This window comes from Haliaeetus leucocephalus, unplaced genomic scaffold (genome assembly GCF_000737465.1).
Source record: "Haliaeetus leucocephalus isolate CR32 unplaced genomic scaffold, Haliaeetus_leucocephalus-4.0 Scaffold577, whole genome shotgun sequence".
Lineage (NCBI taxonomy): Eukaryota > Metazoa > Chordata > Aves > Accipitriformes > Accipitridae > Haliaeetus > Haliaeetus leucocephalus.
Genome location: NW_010973013.1, coordinates 7,203,007 through 7,222,556, shown reverse-complemented (window position 1 = coordinate 7,222,556; position 19,550 = coordinate 7,203,007). Strand labels below are relative to the sequence as shown.

Genomic DNA, 19,550 nt, shown 5'->3' with positions numbered 1-19,550 from the left:
CGCCGGGCCCGGGGCCCCGGGGAACCGCCCGAGGTAAGCGCGGTCCAGGCGGAGGGGGACCCCCTTCCTCGGGTCCGGATCCCCCCACTTCTCCCCTCCCGGCATCCCGTCGGTGAGGGCTGTCCTCCCCTCGGTGGGCCCGAGGGGGAGCGTCGGTGGGGAGCCCGAGGGGATGCAGCCCGCGGTGGGTTGCGCTTTACCGTGGTGGGAGGCGGCGTGGGAGCCCCGGTCTGAGGCCGGGGCGAGGTGGGGCAGCACACCGAGCTGGGGCCTGGGCTGGCTCCGGGTCCTCCGAAGGCTGGACGAGGCCGTGGGGTGAAACGAGCATCTGCTGGTGGGCAGATGCTCGTGCCCACCAGCATCTGATCTCTCCCCCTTAGAAGCACCCATGTCTGGCAGGCTTAAGGCTTCACTGCCTCCTTCCCTCAACGTGCCAGGATGCTTCTGGGCCTGGGGATGCACGACTGCACAGGACGCCCGCTCCCTCCACCAAAAAGCGGGAGTTCGGGTAGTTTGGGGTCAGGGCTCTGTGCTGTCAGCGGCTAAGGGGTGACCGTTAATTGCGCAGCCTCCGTCCTGCTCCCAAGCGCCTGCTCCATGGTCAAGTGCTACCCACGCGATGCCCACCAGGTGATCGGGATGGGGTCCCAGGGCCCCTGCGTGGCCCAAGGTGCGGCCGAGCGGGTTCTGTGCAGGCAGCCGTCGTGCAGTGCTGTGCCACGCAGTCGGCAGGCCAGCTTCGTCCTCCATTTCAGCTGGGGGGCTGGCTCCCCTCCAGAGCAGCTGCCGAGCCATGCCCGGCAAGGCCCTGGCTCCGTCCTCCCTCCGTCGCTGGCAGCAGCTGCCTGCAGCTGTGCTTGGTCAGGGGGAGGGAGACTGACAGCCCTGGTGCTGTCCATGGCAGGCAGGGTGCTTTTAGGGACTGTGCTTTGCTCTGTCCCAGCCTGGGAAAGCTGAACATCCAGCTGAAATTGAGGGCCTGTTGCAGAGCTGCTTGTGTCCTGGAGCTGTGGGTTGGTGCTGCTTTTCCTTGCTTTCAGTTTGTCGTTCTGGGGCAGGGTGGGCACGGGCGAACAGCTGTAGGCAGAGCTCTTGGGGAGCGTGAGGCTGAAGGAAACGGAAGATGCTGGGCTGATTTCTTCCCTCCCACCCCACAGGACAGCCAGGCTAAAAATAATCCTTCGCCTCATGCTATGCATGAAAATAAAGGAGACTAAAAACAGGGCGGTCCAGGATCATAGCAGCTAAGGACCTGCTTGGGTTAAAAGCATAGATATGGTCTTGTTTGCCTTGTGGGGTGAGAATATAACCAGTGCCACTGGCTGGGAAATCCCGTGGAAAATAAGGCACGTGCCCTTCACAGTGGCAGAGACTAACCAGAGTGATGAGCCACTGGAAGAGGCAGTAGCATCCCAAGTGCCTGAAGGCTGTCCAGCCTGCCCCACCATATCCCCATGTTCAGCCTAGGAGCTGGGTTTCAGCCAGTGCGTGCCACCAGGGTGGCCTGGCCAGGAGTCTCAGGAGCACTTCGGCTAGGAGTCTCCAGGTTTGGAACAAACCAGGCACATAGGATGGGAGAAGAGTCTATGAACCCCCTGCTGACCTTCTTTCAGCCATCCACAGTTGTTGGGGAGAGGGGGACAGAAGGGGGCCCAAAGCTGGGGATGGGGAATCCCAACAAACAACTCCCTGACGGCCCTGCCTGTTCCTCTGTGCAGGATGGTTCCCCCACCACCCGTCAGCAAGCCCCACGTGTGCCTCTCCACTGTGCTCATCATGACCAGCCTCGTCCTCATGGATGCCTACCTGGTGGAGCAGAGCCAGGGCTCCAGGAAGCTGGGCATCTGCGTCATGGTGGCGGTGGGTGACGTATGCTTCCTGCTGGTGCTCCGCTATGTGGCCATCTGGGTCGGGGCGGAGGTAAAGACAGCTAAGCGGGGCTACGCCATGATCCTCTGGTTCCTGTACGTCTTCGTTCTGGAGATCAAAGTCTACTTTGTATACCAGAACTATAAAGCTGACCGGAAAAGCCTGGATCTCATAGCCCGCAAAGCGCTGACCTTGCTGCTCTCCATCTGCATCCCAGCCCTCTACGTGTTGTTGGTGGCCACGGAGCACATGGAGTACGTCAGGACATTCAAGAAGAAAGAAGATCTCCGCAACCGCCTCTTCTGGGTCATTGTGGACATGCTGGACGTGCTGGACATCCAGGCCAACCTGTGGGAGCCCCAGAAGAAGGGGCTGCCACTCTGGGCTGAGGGCATCATGTTCTTCTACTGCTACATCTTGCTCCTGGTCCTCCCTTGTGTGTCCCTCTGTGAGATCAGCATGCAAGGGATTGGCATCATGCCGCACCGGATGATGCTGTACCCCATGCTGAGCATGCTTACCGTCAACATCACCACCATCTTCATCCGAGGCAGCAACATGGTCTTTTTCAGGGACGCCCGGGTCTCCAGCATCTTCATGGGCAAGAACATGCTGGCCATTGGGTTGAAGGTCTGTACATTTGTGCAGTACCAGCGGCACCGGCACCACGCGCCCCTGGGGCCGGACCTGGCCCTGCAGCACAGTGCCCAGGCCCAGCCCTCCTCAGGGCTGCACAAATCCCGGGACCAGCCTGCCTGCCCGGAGGAGCTGGCCCAGGACAATACATGACAAGCCAGCAGGAGCCACAGGCTGGGCACCACCACGTCTGGCCGTACCTGCAAACCCAAGGTGGGTCACTGAGCTCCCCACCTGGACAGAGGGCAATGACCCTGCTCCCTTCCTCCCTGGGTGAAGCTGCTCCAGTCCCCGAGGGTCGCATGGCGAGGGACCCCCCCCCCATAGTAGCCTCTGTAAGGCCGCAGAGCAGTTCGGGACCTCAACACCCTGCTGAGCGAGACGGGCAGCGGAGCCGAGGAGGAGGAGGCGGCCAGGTTTGCCTACCACGTCTGGCTGGGGCCAGGCTCCCCCCATCAGTGCTCCCCCACGCAGCACTGCCCTCCGGCCAGCCAGGGCTCAGGCTTGGGGGGGGGGTTGCATGGGGACACTGCGCATCACCCGCTCCGCTGTGGTGGTTGGCCCTGGCTCCAGCTTGCTGCTTGGCAGCAGCCTGCTCCCCGCTGCGTGAACCAGGGGTCCCCATGCCGGGGGAGCGAGGCCTGGGCCTCCCCCTGCCTGTCACCCCTCTCAACCAGCTGCAGGCCTGGGGGCATCCGGAGGGGATGACTGTCCTTTTTCCTATCTTCCCTCTTTGCAATAAAAGACCTGAGCCCTGCAGCCTCCTCCTGTCTGTGTCCCTGCTGGCAGGCAGGTCCCGCCAGCTCCCGTGGGTACTTGTCCCTCATGTCCCTGGATGTGCAGCTGCAGAGAACATCTGGAGCGGGGGGCTCGCTCAGTGACTGCCCTGGCCTGGGGAGAGCAGCCCAGACGCTGGCATCTTAAGCCATTTCTCCTGGCCAGCAGCTGGGAAGGGAGAGGCAGGTTCCTGTGAGTCTGGTGGGCTCCAATGGTGTCACTGGGGGAGGAGGTGTGGAAGCTTTGTCAGCCACCACTGCCTGCGCAACCAGCTGCACTTACATCAGCTGGTGCCAGCCATGCCCAGCATCCCATGTCCTCCCCAGGGACAGCCATAGCAAGTCCCCACACTCCACCTGGAGGGATGCCAGAGCAGGTCTGGCAGGGGCACACTGCCAGGACAGCGTTAGAAACGGAAGGAAAATAACCCAACTGCCTCCTTGAGGCTGGGAGGCTGCAGGGAAAAGCAGCTCCCCTGGCAGTAGAAAGCTCTCTGGAGATGTTGGAAGCATCTCCTCCTGTTGGAGCTGGTGTTGCCATGCTGCCGCCTGTCCCCAACACCCAGTGCCACCACAAATGCCACCACAACACTGGCTGAGCTGGGCAACGCCAAGGGCTTCCCCTGCTGCAGGGTACTGGGCCCCGGAGGCAGGGAGAGCCAGGCTGGCAGACTTGCTCCTCCCTGCTAAGGTGGTGAAGAGAAGCCGGTGACATCCCAGCCGGATGTTCTCCTTGCAGGCAGGCATGGGGGTCTCAGGAGGAAGGAGCCATTTGGCTCCAGAGGAGCAGCAGGGGAAAGCAGGACTGCTTTGGGGGTGCACCAGGTTTGTTCCCTGCTGGGCATGACCTACCAGCAGCTGGGGATGGGAATACACAGACTTGGGAATGCTGCTCCCACGTAGCCCCTCAAAGCAAGGCCCTGACAGCAGTGACAGAGGGGTGAGCCACCTCCAGCCTGTCCAGGCCCCAGTCATCTTCCCTTCTTACATTAAAGTACAGGTGGAGGTTGGATTAAAAATTGAGAGCATAAAACAGACCAATGCAACAAAGGGGTCAGGACAGCCTTGGGCTTTGGTGCTGCCACACCGCTCCCAAGGTAACTCTCCTCAAAGGTGCAAGGATGTGGCAGGCTCCGCATCCCACGTCACGAGACAAGAAGAGGAGGAAGAAGCAGCCAGGCACAAGTGCAAAGCAATAAGCCACAGGCAGGTTAAAGGCAGCTGAGGATTTCCATATGGTCTCTAGCCAGCTGGCACATCCCATTTCCACTGCCTTCCCCCAGTTCCACTAAAACCTGTCACCAGCAGAGCAGAACTCGCATCACCCACAGAACTGCAGCGGAGGCAGATACTTCAGCAACACCCTCAGGTGGGCATGATGGATTTGCTCATCATTCCATTTCTCACTCACTGCAAGGCCTTTCCCCAGGTCCCACGCACCACCTGCCCGCCCGCACACAGCAGAGCTGTGCCCAGGGAACGCTCTGCCCTGCAGAGCTGAGGCACTCTCCCAGCACACGGTCTGACCTGTCAGACAGAGATCATCTGGGTCACATCAACATCACCTCCTTGTCAGTACAGCCGCAGGAGAGAGGGGCAATCAGGAGCAAGGAGAAACAAGAGAGGAACAGACGAAACGTTGGAGGCATTAACTCCCCCAAGTTCAAACACTTTCAACTCTTAACAGCACCGACACTGAGAAAACTGAGGGATATTATTTCATACAGCATCAGTTTCCTAGAAGCACTAATGAGAAGTGAGACTCCATCCAGATACTGCATCCAGGCTGGGCCCCCAGAAGATAGATGTTGGTCCTCTGGGCTGACTCCGGTTGAGGATGTGGAAGGTGTCAGAGGCTGGAGCACTGCAAGGAAAGGCTAAGGGAACAGCGTTTATTCACCCTCAGGAAGAGAAGGCTTTGGGGAGACCTAACAGCACCCCTTTCCTACCCCCCACGACAAAGCTACTGAGAAGACGGAGCCAGGCACTTCACTGAGAACAAGACTGATTATGGACGAAAACCAGGCAGGTTTACTGAAGAAGGTAAAAACAGTTTCATCTTGAGAACTTGAAGCAGTGGAGCAGAGGCCAAGAGAGGTGGTGGCATCTATCTTTGGGCATTCCCAGACCCAACTGAAGCAGCTCGTCTGAAGTTAGGTTTAGCCCTGCTCTGAGCAGGCATTGTACCAGAGCCCACCCACCTGAGGTCCTTTCCCACCTCAGCTGGTGTCTGGTAAGACCTGGAGTAAAGCCAGCAATGCCGGGCAGGGCTCGTGCTCTCCTACCTAGAGGAAGAGATGAGCAGGTACAAGGACAGAGACAGCTGTCAACACCATGTGCATCTGCAAGACAGACTCGTCACCACACAGGCGTGGTGTAAACCACAAGTGAAGAGGACATTTCAGGTACAAAAAGCACTATTTCCTTCAGTTCAGCCTCTGCTCTGCTGCCTAACAGCACCCACTGTACAGTGAAAGGCAGATACTGGGAAGAGGTATGACCATCTTCCAGGACTGGCCAGGGCAGAGCAAGTCCCAGTGCCAGACAACAGCATGTCTGTCCAGCAGTCACAAGTTTTTCTGTGAGGGCAGGCGGCGCTTATCTTTGATAGCGTTCCTCTTCCTCTTCTTGTTCAGGAAGCTCTCCAGCTTTCCACTCCTCTTCAGCTCTGCATACTTCTCGGCTAGCTCCAATTTCCGCTTCTCAGCTGTAGAAAGGAGGGGAGCAAGGTTTTAAACTGAAGCCTGAATCATCTCTACAGACCAGCCCCTCCTCACCTCTCCCTCCCTGGCTTGTCCCTCAAGTACCAGCACTAGAACAATCCCTCCACAGCTCTGAGGAATATTATGGATAACTTCCAGTGCTTAGAGTCCTGTCAGCAGTACTCCCTCTAGGTCTTCCTGCAGCATGTTCACACTGAGTACTTACATTTCTTTAGGAAAAAGGGTTTCTTTCCCTGCTTGGCCAATTCCCTCTGTTGTCTCTTCAAAGACAGCTCCCTCTCCCTCAATTTCTGCTGTTTTTCCTGTGCCTGTTCTTGCTGTGTCTGTACAGAAAGGATGGCCTGTGTCAGCAAGTGTCTAGGCAGACCTCAGGTCACACATCCTCTCTTCTAGTGCATTGCCTCACAGGAGAGGAGATGCTGCACTGAACTCACCATGCGGTTCAGGAGGTGCTGGAGTTTCTCCTTCTGCTCCACATTCCGGCACTTTTTCATCTGCTTCTGAATCATCTGAAGAAGAGAGCAGAAAGCTGCATCACTGCCTGCTTGCCACCTCCACTGTGAAAAGCCTTTGCAGAAGCTGTCCCTGCCAAGCAAGGTTCTTCTGGCCAAGGACAGGCACACAGCATCACCTCTTTCTCCTGCTTCTTGATGTTGTCCAGGAAGCTGTACGTCCTCATAAATATTTCGGGCTTATACTCTCCAGACAGGTCATCAAATCGAGGGTCTCTGCGGACCTGAAGGCAGGGAAGGCAAAGGTAAGAGCTGTGGCCAGGATGACCCTGTTAATAGCCTGCTTACTCTCCTTCCACAAATCAGACCTCACCAATTTCTTTACTAGCAATATTATGCACCCACCATTGAAAACATCAGCAGTTGGCAAAGACCGAGTCCAATAATCAAGGTGGCAGTCCCTCACAAGGTCATCAAGCATCCAGTCTAACGAGCAACAAGCATCATCATATGCAAGTCTACCACCCAGGAGCGGCCAATTCAAGGAATAACAGCATGAGCACTGCCTCCAAACACCTGCAACTCCCAGACCAAGAGCTGGGTGAACACATGTTGTCAAGGTGATGGATTTGGGAATTAAAACCTATCTAGATTTTCACAGATTACCTGGGTCAGGTCACACAAAAAGAGAGAGACAAAAAGAGATCTCTAACTGTGGAAATTAACATATTAAGATGATCCAGCAATGATAAGTCAAAGTTATATTCAGATTAGAAACTAGATGGACATTTGAACATCCAATGTGATTAGTACTGAACAATGACCATAGCTTGTGGTGCAATTGTCGCCAGTGGCAGCCTTTACATCTTCTGGAAACACTTGGGTCTCAAATGTTCGAGTTACTCCTCAAGTTGTGCATCATGCACAGCAGCAGGTCATACAGACAGCAGCTGCTCCTGCATCCCATCGCTTCTTCTCCCCAGACACTGGCCCAAGCCCTATCCTCCAAAACCAGCCTGTGTCATCTTCAGCAGCCCCAGGACCATATCTGTGCCCTATCAGCACTGCTAAGGGAAGTCAGGTCCTGAATTGGGGAGGGGGAGCACCCACCTTCTTTGTAACAGAGACGACTTGTCGCAGAAAAGGTACAGGCTTCTTGGCAGACATCTCCAATGGCCTGAAAAAGAGAAAAATGTACTTCAGAGGAGCAGAGGACAGAATGAGGCCCAGGCTAACATATCAGGAGGTTAGCCAGACTGTCAGGAGAACATTACCACACAGTGCCAAAATGGCAGACTCTCCCACTCAATTCTCACCATGATACCTACACACAGCAAAGATGTGACTTCAGTCAAAAGCCAGACAAGGCTACTACAACCAAACGATCTATAAATGCATGGTTAAAACAATCCTACGCAAAACCTGATACAGCCACCACCTGCATCAGTAAATGCACCATATTCAATTATTCCTCTCCATGTTTTCATTCGTCACACAACAACCCTCTTCTATTCCTGGCCCACCAACTCATGCACTCTGGACTAATACTTGTATTGAAAGGTGAGACCAAAGCTGGGAATTTCTGCACTGACCTGCTAGTTACAAAGGCAGGCGAATACTACTGTGCCCAGGCTCAGTGAGAAAGCATACCATAACACAGGTAAAAAAAAACGTCAGCCCCCAGGAATAAGGCCTTACAGCTTATGGTACATATCTCGAAAGAGACTTCACAGTTAGTCAGGACTGTGAGGACCATGGTGACAACCAATGAAGTGAACAAGTTCTCCTTGCAACACAGGCCTTTAGAGCTTGATGCTTTAGGTGTACGAGGGGAACAGTAGAAGGTGGGAGAACAGGGCATTACTCTTCCCATATTACTTGGATGCTGTGTCCTGCGATTTGTCAGTACATCAGGTAAGTTATTAGAAATATGAAAAGACCCGTGAACCACCCGCTGAGAGTACCCACAACGTGGGCATTATACCCACATTCAGCACCACAATAACACCGGGGCAGGAACATAAACACTGCAGGCATAAGTAAGTTTTCCAAATCCCACTTATGGCAGCGTTCAGTGTATTTTCACGTCTGCTGATGTGGCTACACCCCTGTACAAAGCTCTCAAGTCAGCTTTATGCAGCATTGCTGAAGCCAGCTCAGTTCCAGGGGATTTCCCTGAAGTTTGATTTTTTTTTTTTTTTTTTAAGCTCACTTCCACAACAAAAACATGAGAACACCAGCATGGGGGATTTACAGTGATGCATCACTTAAAGGATTAGGGGAATGAAATAAACAGAATTATGTGTGGCAGAAATAGAGACGCTGTGTGAAGATGTTGCACTACACAAAATCCCCCAGACTCTTGGGTGAAAGGTAAAGCAGAAACATTATTCTAATCAACTGTTTACAGCAGAAGAAACATGTGTTCAGCAGAGATTCAGAAACAGGTTAGGGAATGCCAGTGTAACAGAGGAAACCCGTTGAAATCACTTAAATACGACTCTGAGGACTGAAAACCAGTAAGTACTGCAAATAAAGGGTAATGGTATAACAGTTGTTACCAGTGGGGGCCTGTGGAGGACTATAAAAAGATCTGATACTTTTTGTTGTGTTGAATACATTTTACAGTCACCACATCAATAGCACCTACAGAGTATGCAAATAGGAGATGTAAAGACCACTGAGGACAGGAAAAAGTCTGTGATAAGTACTGTAGAGGGGGAAAAAAGGAAAATCAACAGACAAGCCACAGATGAGACAACAGCAGAAGGATGAATGAAATCCCAGAACAATTGGCTGTCACTGCAACTCCAGCCAGTGGAACCAGGCAGAAGATGCTGATAAGCTGGAAGGGGTTTAGAAAACAGCAGGATAACTATTTTAGGGCCCAGGGGGCATGAGTAAAGCACTATGATACAGCTTAAAAGAGAAGCATACCATGCCGTGGGTTAAAAGTGCTTTAATACAAAGGGTGTAGAGGAATTGAGTGCCGATTTAACTATCAAGTAAGAGGTGGCTGCTGGGGATTTGAACAGGATAGGATATTAAGAGCTTTGAAACAGCTCACACATGCACATTTTTCTAATGACAAAAGAACCTCTTTACCCCTTTTTGCCTTGTTGCTGCTTCACCGTAGCTTTGGCAGGTTTTGCAGTTTTCTTCCCACCAGTCACCTGCTTGCACACTCTTGTTCTTGTATCGCTCTGCACCCGCAGTAGTTCCTCAAAAGACATGTGAGATTGATCTGGAAGAGAACACAGGACACACCTGAACCAAACAGCTTCTCAAGATAATTCTCACCCCCAAATTCCACCAAGAGGGATGTCTCAGAGCCCGAGACAGTGACACGAGCACAGTGGTGTCATCCCTATACAACCACATGGCAGAAAGAAGCCGCTGCATCTCTCAGCCTTTGATTTCTCTCTGATTAATCACTGCAGTCTTTAGCACTAGAATAGTCTCACCCTCTCCACAACTTCTCTCTCCACTCAGTAGCACACACAAAACCAGTTCAAAGTTTTTACCTGGTACAAAGAATGGTACGAGCTCTGCACTGGGCTATATTTTGGCTGCATTGCAAATTCTGAGGGGTCACCTCCCAGTCCCAACTCTTTCACTTTAACAGAGTGTTCTTGTCCCATCACCTTTAAATGGGCATCATCACATCTCTCACATCATAAGACCAGCCAGAAGGTGCTGCAGGAAAACCAGATCATCTGTTCAGTCTGTCCATTAAGACTCGGAGACAGTCTCTTCCCACTGCACATCCACCGTAGCACTGCTCAGTCTGCAATGAAGCGATTCCCACTGCAGAGCCTCCTCAGCAGCCCAGAGGCCTATAAACTACTGAAATCCAGACATTCAACCTTTACTACCTCGCTACTAATAGGAATAGCTTATAGCCTGATTCACTGGGGGAAGAACAAAACCCCACAAGACCAAAAAGCAATTTCATATTCTAGCCCTGCCATGAGCTCCCCACAGTGTTATTTACACCTTGCGTTCCATAAAATATTCCTTCTCTCCTCTGACTGCTGACTAGAAGACCAACACAAACACCACGAGAAACAGCAAAACCAATTCTACCCAAAGTGCTGATGAATGCACAAGATATTCTGGGATTTTCTGTTAATATCCCTCAGCAACAGTAATCTTTAACACTTCTTATAACCACAATGTAAAAATATCATCAACAATTCCTTCTGGATTTACACCTCTGGGTATTCAGGACTAGCAATCAGGAAACATTTCTTAAGGCAGCGCTTGGATATGCTCATTCCGTTCTCTGGACAACGGTAGGGGCAAGAAGGAACAGGAGGGTTTGCATTGGCTCCATTCTGAAGGAAAAAGTCTTGGCGAACACCATCGGGGTGAGGTTTGCCTGCTCAACACCTCTGAGCAATGACAGGCAAGCAGTCTTTCTAAGCCTTTGCAATACTATGCATGTGGCACAAAACACTCCAACTGTGGCCTAGCAAAAACAATCACATCCTGCCTGTGGTGGGTTGACCCTGGCTGGAGGCCAGGTACCCACCAAAGCTGCTCCATCACTCCCCTCCTCAGCTAGGCAGAGGAGAGAGAATGTAACAAAAGGCTCATGGGTCGAGATGAGGACAAGGAGGGATCACTCATCAATAACAGTCACAGGCAAAACAGTCTCGGGAAAACTAATTTAATTTATTACCAATGAAATCAGAGCAGAATAATGAGAAATAAAAAACAAATCTTAAAACACCCCCCACTCCACCTTCTTCCCAGGCACAGCTTCACGCCTGGTTTTCTCCACCTCCTCCCCACCAGCAGCGCAGGGGGACAGGGAATGGGGATTGGGGTCAGTTCATCACACATTGTCTCTGCTGCTCCTTCCTCCTCAGGGGGAGGACTTCTCACTCTTGCCCTGCTCCACCATGGGGTCCCACCACATGGGAGATGGTTCTCCATGAACTTCTCCAATGTGAGTCCTTCCCACGGGCTGCAGTCCTTCAGGCACATGCTGCTCCAGCATGGGTCCCCTGTGGGGTCACAAGTCCTGCCAGCAAACCTGCTCCAGCGTGTGCTCCTCTCTCCACAGATCCACAGGTCCTGCCAGGAGCCTGCTCCAGCATGGGGTCCTCCCCGGGCTGCAGGGGGACAGCCTGCCTCACCATGGACTTCACCACAGGCTGCAGGGGAATCTCCACTCTGGTGCCTGGAGCACCTCCTCCTTCTTCACTGACCTTCGCTGTCTGCAGAGTTGTTTCTCTCACATATTCTCACTCCTCTCTTCAGCTGCTGTTCTGCAGCAAGTTTTTTTTTTTCCCCCTTTCTTAAATATCTTGCCACAGAGGTGCTGCCACCGTTGCTGACAGAGGCCTTAACCAAGGCTGAGCTAATGGGACATGGGGGAAGCTTCTGGCATCTTCTCACAGAAGCCACCCCTGTAGTCCTCCCTGCTACCAAAACCTTGCCATGCAAACCCAATACACTGCCCCACAACACAAGGTTTCTGCATGCTCTGCCCAAATCTGCTGCCGAATTCAGGAAGTAACATGAGGTCAGTCATGATAGCTCAGCATGGACTCATCAACCCAGGCATTCTCGTCTTGGCAATAACCAAGACTTTCTGCTTCAGAATCTACTCACATCATCCAGAAAATGTCATGAGCATGTTCAAGCGCTGCCTCAAGAAATGTTTTCTTTTTGCTTATTCTGAACACCCAGAAAGTCTGCTCTGTCAACACTCGTTAGTCCTCCAAGGAGAGTTAAAGGAACACCATATGTCCAGTTTGCCACACAAGGGACAAAAGAAACGTGAATACAGCACTGCTTCATTACACTGCTTCCCCTAAACACCCTTTCCACTTATCTTACTTCAGTTTGATATCCTCTCTCGCTTGGGCTCCCGCAAACACGCTTGCCCTCCATCTTCTTAGGGATGACAGCACTGTTGCCCTTTCTGATCTCCCTCAGGCTCCCCATCTTTCCCCATGTCACTTGTACAATCACCTGTTGCCTGCCTGCCCAGAACATGAAATCACCTTCAGACCAAAGAACTGTGCCCGCATTCAGGTAAGGGCTGAGTGCCAAGCAGCTCAGCAATCTAAAGTAATCATGCTGTTGGGGTTTACAGGGACTTAAGAAAACCAATAAATTCTAGGACTTAGACAAGAGCAGCTGCCACCATGCTGTTCAAATTCAGTACAGATAGCTTTAGACTGCTGCACTACAGGAAAAATCTGTGCTAATTATACAAGTTACTGGGGTAGAGAGCAATTAATCACTACACAGGGCAGTATTTGAGTATCACTGGATACTGAAAGCATCACCGGACAGACAAATGAAAGACTCTAAGCAAGGACAGTCAAAAGGGCAAAGAAAGAATTAGAAGAAAGGAAGAATGATGTGGAAGCTACTCTAATATTCCACAAAGACAGACAAAATACCATCACTCACACTACAATAGTCCATTTGGCTGCAACTCCAAAACAATACTGTTAAAATAGCAAAGGCTTACGCAATGTCAATGAAAACAAAATAAAGGCACCATATAAAAAGATGCAACATTTAGCAAAGGATTAGAAAAGAGATTTGGTATAAATCAGACAAAGCGAAGGCATGCAGAGCTTCCACTGATAAAATACTTCAATATCGGTATGAGATACCAGACCAGAGTTGACCACCCAAAATCTAACGGAGAAAGTGCTTTCTACACAGTAGTATCAGTCCACGAAATACATCCTACTACCTATTTGTAGGAGACTGAAGTAGCTGCTTGCATTGATAAAAACATCGTTTGACATCAGCATAAAAAAGAAGCCTGTTTTGGGGCAGAAGTGAATGGCCCCAGCAGGCATTCACTGCTGGCCAGCAGATTTGACAACTGTGTGTGTGAAAAGGTTGCTGGCTTCCTGCTCCAAAGTAGCTGGTCCTAGCCACAACCTCTGCACAAGGAGAGTTCATGATCCTTAAAATCTATGCTGACGGTTTCTCCACCAAAATGCCTACTAAAAGACAGGATTAGCTTACTTTTCTTGTTTCTTGCATTCTTTCTTGACATTTTAATTTCCCTTTTTTTTCATTCCTTTTTCCCCCCTAGAATATAATTTACCTTTTCTGTGCTGTCTCTATAATCCACTCCATCTTCCCCCTCCTGCCATTTCTTCCCTTCCTCCATTATTTTGTGGATTGTTTCCTCTTCTTTCCACCTCTTGCTAAACTACCGTTACCTGCTGATAACATGGGCACTTCCTGCTCACCAGCACAGCCTCCCCATTTTCCTCTCCTCCCACAGATTCCCATGACACAAAGACACCTTATGCCTTTCTCAGCTGAACCTGTTGAGAACTCTACAACCTGCCGAGCACATCAAAGATTGTCCAGGATAGAAAAATAGATGGCCTAAGAAATGACTTGTATCCACCCAGTCATTTCCCACTGAGACAAACCTAGTGCTGCACCCTAATATAACTACTTCTGTTCCAAAAATGAGATTACAGAGGGCCCAGACAGGTGGTAAAAGCAAAATCACTGTTCCCATTCACATCCAGCTGTGGGAAAGAGAGGGTGACTGTTAGCGGTCTTCTCCCTGAGCTTTGCTAAAGCTCACCATTAACAGAGGAGAGCAAAATGCCTACAGATGGGGGGAAGAACCCGCTTCCTAAAAGCCTACCTCTAGATGAGACGCGCCTCCCCCACAGCCCCCCACAAACATAGCAAGGAGACTCCTCTCATAAGACAACCAGTAACTCTTGACCCCTGTGACACACACCATGCCCTACCACGTATTCAACACTGACATCCATTCCCTCACAATTCTTTTCGAGGGTCTTTGACATATGCCTTGTAAGGTTTTCATTCTCACCTTGGTCGTTTCAAGACAAGGAAACCACACTGCATATCCTGCTGCAGATGAGAACAACCGCCTCAATACACCCAGCCGAAGCACCACCGCTGTTGCCACGGCTACACACCACCCGGTTCTTCTGGTTTACCTGTCCCGGTGAGAGTCTTTCAAGCTACCGCATACGTAATTTGCGCAGAGGAACTGTCCTTCAGAAGATACAGGAGAACTTCCAGAGGCGGGGAAGGTGACCGGATAGAAAAGAGGCCCCTGTCAGCTTTTGTTCTGGAGAACTCTCAAACAGCTCAAGCCGAAGCCCAGCTCTTGAACCCCACCTCAGGCCTTTCCACCTCGCCCGGCCTCCGCGCCCCACCAGCGGCCCCGGAGCGGGGGGGAAACGGGACGGCGACGGCAAACCCCAGCCTAGAGACCACCACCTTTCCCGGAGGGCGCTCCCGCCCCGCAGGGCCCACCTCAGCGAGCCCGCCCTTACCTCTCCCGAGAGCCCCCGCCGCGCCCTCAGCCCCCGGGAAGCTCTCGCTGTCGCTGGAACTCTCGCCCTCCGCCGCCTTCAGCTCCCACACATCCTCCTCCTCCTCCTCCTCGGCGGCGGCGGCTCTTCTCCGTCCCGCCGCCCGACCCCCCTCACCCTCCTGACGCGGCTTCATGGCCGCCCGCTCCCCTCAGCCCCCGCGAGCCCGCCTCAGGCACGGGACAGGAAGTAGGCGGGGCGAAGAGCGGCGGCACAAGCGCAGACAGAACGAAGAAGGCGGGGAGAGGGGGTGGGAAAAGGGCGTTTATTGGTGCGGGCAGGGGGCGTAGTGCGCGTGCGCGGCGGCGGGCCCCGCCCCCTCCAGCGCGTTGCCAAGGAGACGGGCCCAGGCGGCGTCCGGTGGGCCCGGGGAGAAGGCCGCGGCCTCGGCCTCGGCCTCGGCCTGGGGCCAGGGCCAAACCGGAGCGGCGGCGGCGGGCGGCGAGAGGCTGTCGGCTAGGGCACGGAGCTGTGCGGCTAGCAGGCTGAGCTCCCCTCCCGCCGGCGGCTGCGGCGTGGTACGGGGCGGGGGGTTGTACTGCCGGGCGCGTAGGTAGGCCGCTTCTTCCTCCCTGCGGCGGACACGGGAGTGAGGGGCGGCTCGGGGGGGACGGCCCCGCTTCCCCCCCCCCCCCTCCATTAAAGCCTTCTACCTGAGGCAGAGGCTGGTGCAGGTGATGGCGTGGCTTCCGTCCTCCCGCCGCGCCGATACGCGAAGCCAGGCCCAGGTGCGGTCTCTGCGCAGCACACGCAGAACTGCCGACCCTGCTGCGGGTCCGGCCCCGGTCCCGAGCGCTGTGGGCAAGGGGCCGCGTTAGTCTGCGGCAGGGCACAGCGGCACCGGTTGCCAGGGTAGAGCAGCATGCTGGCCGTGGACCCCGCAGGCAGCCCTGATGGGGTCTGTAGTCAGTCTGCTGCTGTGGCCCCAGCGGGACACAGCTCCACAGGTAGTGGAGGCAGGTCTGTAACAGTCCTGCCCTCTCAAAAAGCTGGGGCTCAAGCAAGTCCCTCTTCTCTGCACTGGGGCAAAGCACAGTGCTCGTGTTCCCGTTCCCAAGCTTGGAAGCTCCCTGTGATCTTATAGACAGTGTGTGGGGTGTGTTGTCCTTTTTGGAGCAGGGAGCCACAGCGGGCAGGACTAAATTCACTTTGTTTCTTTTGGCCTGGACAGCCAGGTTTCAGGTGTAGCCAGAGAAAGACAGGTATGTTCCCAGGCCTGACACTCACCCACGGCCCTGTGCTGGGCAGCCGCTAGGTCAGTGTCCTCAGGGTGCAGGAGGCTGTACCATGACTGACCGATCAATTCCTCCCTGCAGTAGCCAAGGTGGTAGGTGACACTGAGGAAGACAAGGGGAGTGAGGCCTGAGTGCTTTGCAGGGTCTGCACCGTGTCAGCAAGGAGCAGCTGTTGCACGATGGAGGAGAGAGCAAAACAACAGGGGTACAGAAACGAGTTGCAAACGAGGGAGGGACAAGGCTTGGGAAGCATCTGGCAGAGTCCCACTGCTCACACGAGGTCCAGCCTGTGTCCCACACACAGGCTTGGTGAAGGGAAATGATTCTTGCTGCCCGAGAGGTACAGTTGGGGCTATGGTGTGAGCAGGCACCCCTCACCTCTCCGTGACATCAGTAAACGTCATGTCTAGGATGTGCGTGCTCTGGATTAGGTCATCCTGGGAACCAGCATCGCCGTCTGCAGGCAACCGCGCAACTGGCGTGCAGAGGGCCAGGAAGGCTGCGGCGGAGGGGGAGGCCAGGCAGCGCAGGGCTGTGAAGCGCCCGCGCACTGCCACAGCCCGATTCCCCCCGTGCTGCAGCCGGAAGGCCTTGGATGTGCGCATCTCGCTGACAAACGTGACTTCTGCAGGGAAACAAACCGGCTGGAGTGGGTCAGGGGCTCCTTTGCTCTGCTAGCAGCGATGGCCATGAAAAGCCAGAGCAGGGCGGCAGCATCTGTGAGACACCAGCCGAGGCCTCCCTTACCCCTGCCGGGCTCCTCCTGGGCGAGGAGGAGCTTCTTGCGTGCATCCTCGTGCGCTCGCCCATCTAGGATGTCGAAGATCGTGTCCCCCTGGGCAAGCAGCTCCACCTGACAAAGAGGGGGCTGCTGTCACAGACTGTGCCTGCCCGCTGGAGCCACAGGCCAGCATCTGCCAGGGCAGTGTGCCGTGCATGCAAAAAAAGGCACCAGGACAGGGACAGTGACTGCAAATGCCCAGTGGGCACTTACCATGGAGAGGCCCAGGACCTGAGCCACGTTCTCAGAGATGTAGACCAGCTTGCTGTCGGCCGAGAGCACAAGCAGAAATCCCGGCAGCAGGGAGAGCAGCTCCGTGCCGAGGGCCGGTCCCGCAGGAGGAGCTGAGTCTGCAGGGCGAGCACAGGGTGAAGCGCTGTCTTGCCGGGGCAGGAGCAATGCCCCCCGCAGAGCCAAGCTAGCGTGGGGTACAGCAGTGCCACAGGTACCTGGAGGGAACAGCTGAGCCCCCCGCAGCCGGAGGCACACCAGGGCCATGGTGTGGAGGTAGGAGAGCCGCTCCTTCTCCTGCGCCGAGATGGGCAGCAGGGAGCGCAGCGCCTGCAGCTCCACGTTGATCTGGTCCCTGCGAGCCTTGGAGGCACTCTTGGTTGACCTGCAAAGCCAGCCATCTGGGAACACACGTCCGGGGAGGGAGAGGGACAGCATTCCCCACCCGCCGCTATGGGGAGAATTGCAAGCTCGTGGACACGGAGTGGAGATGCTCCCCTGAAGAGGCTCAGCGCCCGTGCCAGCTGCCTCTAGGAGAGCAAACCTTTGGTGGCTGTTTCAGTGCAGTGGGCGCAAGCAGAAGTGCTCACGGCTACCCAGGAGGGACACACTGCTGGTGTGGCTGGTGCCCCTCTCGCTGGGGGGGCAGGTTGGACAATGACCTGTGCTTTGGCAGGGAGCCCAAGTGACACGACCTTCCCGCCAAACCCCGCAAGGATGGAAACTTCACCCAGTGAGGCCCAACCCATTGCATCTGCCTTTACTTTTCAACCACCCGCAATCCCTCTGCCCCTCCAAGCTCCAGCGCCTCCTCCCCACGTGCTGGCTGGCAGCCTCGCTGTCCCAAGCTGGTGCCAGCCCCTTGCAAGGGCCATGGGGCACCAAGCAAGCTGGCCCGGGTCTCTCCCCAGCTCGGAGGCCATCACAGCCCTGTAGGCGGGAGACAGTAGGGAGCTCACCTGAACGGCTTCGAGGCACTGGGCGCCTGCTTGTCCCTCCTGGGCAGGCAGCTCATCTCTGCCTGCAGGGGCCTGTGGCAGTGGCTGCAGAAGATGGTCATGGTGCCGGCACTAGGATGCCTGAAGCTGGCAGCGCACGGCTGCCTCCTTCGCCTCTGGCTGCGTCTGAACCTGCTGACCCCGCTGCTCCCGGCCTCCTTTTGTACCCTCCTGGGGCGCAGGGGCCAAGCTGCTCGTGGAGAGGGTTACCTCTCGTGACGCAACTTCCAAACAGCTCGGGGCTATTTTTAGAAGGCAGGCTGCTAAAAATAGTCCTCGCAGCTGGCTGCAATCTGAGAGGGGAAGCAATAAAAGGAAGCCAGGGTCTTTAAAGCAAACCTGGCTGCTCAGGAGGGGGTGATGATGAAGGTAGCAGGGATCCCCCTGTGGGGCACACATCCGCCCAGCTCCTGGCCCACAGTTGTTGCCAGCCCAGCAGAAGGTCCATGATGGGCTGAAGGCCTGTGGCTAGTCCAACCCGCCCAGCAGCTACTCTCCAGCATCACTGATAACTGAGCTGGGTGCTGGGAGAGGGAGCTGATACACCAACAAAATACACCGGAGACATCCAGACCAAGGTGGTGAGCAGTCTCCCGTCCCCAGGTCTGCAGCAGGGTCCTGGCAGAGGGAGGTCTGGGCCACAGCACCCCTGAACCTGAGGGAACCCTTGAAGGGGAGGGGAGTGCCTGTGACCCTCTCCCTGGTGAGCCTCTTCTTTTCTTCCCAGAAAAGCTGCCTCCCCACCAAAGGTTTGCTCTCCTAAGAGGCAGCTGGCATGGGGTGCTGAGCCTTTCTAGGGCCTGTTGTCTCCACTCAATGTCCCAGAGATTGTGATTCTCCCCAGAGAAGCCCCGGTGACAGCCAGTCACGGACAGAGCCAGGAGCACCTTGGGGAGCCTCTGTGCTCAGCACCACGCTGCCCAGTGCACTGAGCCTGGGTTGGTCTGTGGGTGTTTCCTGGTGCCTGGCACCCTACAAGAAGAGTGAGCTTGGTGCTTCGGTGCTGGGGAAGGGGATGCCATGGCAAAAAACTTCCTCCATGTCATGGCATGGCTTGAGAGAGAGCCTGTGGCTGAGGCAGCTGATTGAGCAGGGGATCTGGAGCTGCTGGACAACACACGGGAGCTGCCCACCCAGCCCTCACAGGCAACTTGCAGGTGCCAAGGACCACAAAAGGGGAGCCCAGGCTGGAGATGCTCTCCCTGAGCCAGATGTGCTATCAGCACACCCCGGCTCCCTTCAGGACCCAGCCCTGCCATTGATGCTCATCACCCACCACAGCGAGGTGCTGCCAGTACATGAAGAACAAGCTTTTGTCGCAATTGTGGTGCCTTCTGTTCTCTTGCCATGGCGTTTGTGCTGCTCTTGTGCTGCTCCAGGCTGCTCCATTGCACCTGCACTGGCCACCTCCCACAGGCTGAGGAGCCCAGGCACCTTTGCAGCCTTGCACTGCTGGGTGAGCAGCACTTGACCCTGGCAGGGGAGATGGCCTGGGCCC

The 19,550-nt window shown here is 54.8% G+C and overlaps 2 protein-coding genes across 2 annotated transcripts; one reads left to right on the top strand and one right to left on the bottom strand.

Moving 5' to 3' along the window:
• Positions 1 to 7: 7 nt before the first annotated feature.
• On the top strand, positions 8 to 2,658 carry LOC104838203 (transmembrane protein 121-like). Its single transcript, XM_010577823.1, has 2 exons — positions 8 to 33; positions 1,719 to 2,658. Exon 2 carries the CDS (start codon positions 1,720 to 1,722, stop codon positions 2,656 to 2,658), a length of 939 nt encoding a protein of 312 aa, XP_010576125.1. The 5' UTR covers positions 8 to 33; position 1,719.
• Positions 2,659 to 5,043: 2,385 nt separating this feature from the next.
• RRP36 (ribosomal RNA processing 36 homolog (S. cerevisiae)) lies at positions 5,044 to 14,961 on the bottom strand. The gene is made up of 7 exons (XM_010577821.1): positions 14,769 to 14,961; positions 9,562 to 9,700; positions 7,567 to 7,633; positions 6,636 to 6,740; positions 6,439 to 6,513; positions 6,210 to 6,327; positions 5,044 to 5,988 (listed from the first exon to the last, which is right to left on the bottom strand). The coding sequence occupies exons 1-7, from the start codon at positions 14,941 to 14,943 to the stop codon at positions 5,849 to 5,851; spliced, it is 819 nt and encodes a 272-aa protein (XP_010576123.1). The 5' UTR covers positions 14,944 to 14,961; the 3' UTR covers positions 5,044 to 5,848.
• Between the last annotated feature and the right edge of the window lie 4,589 nt (positions 14,962 to 19,550).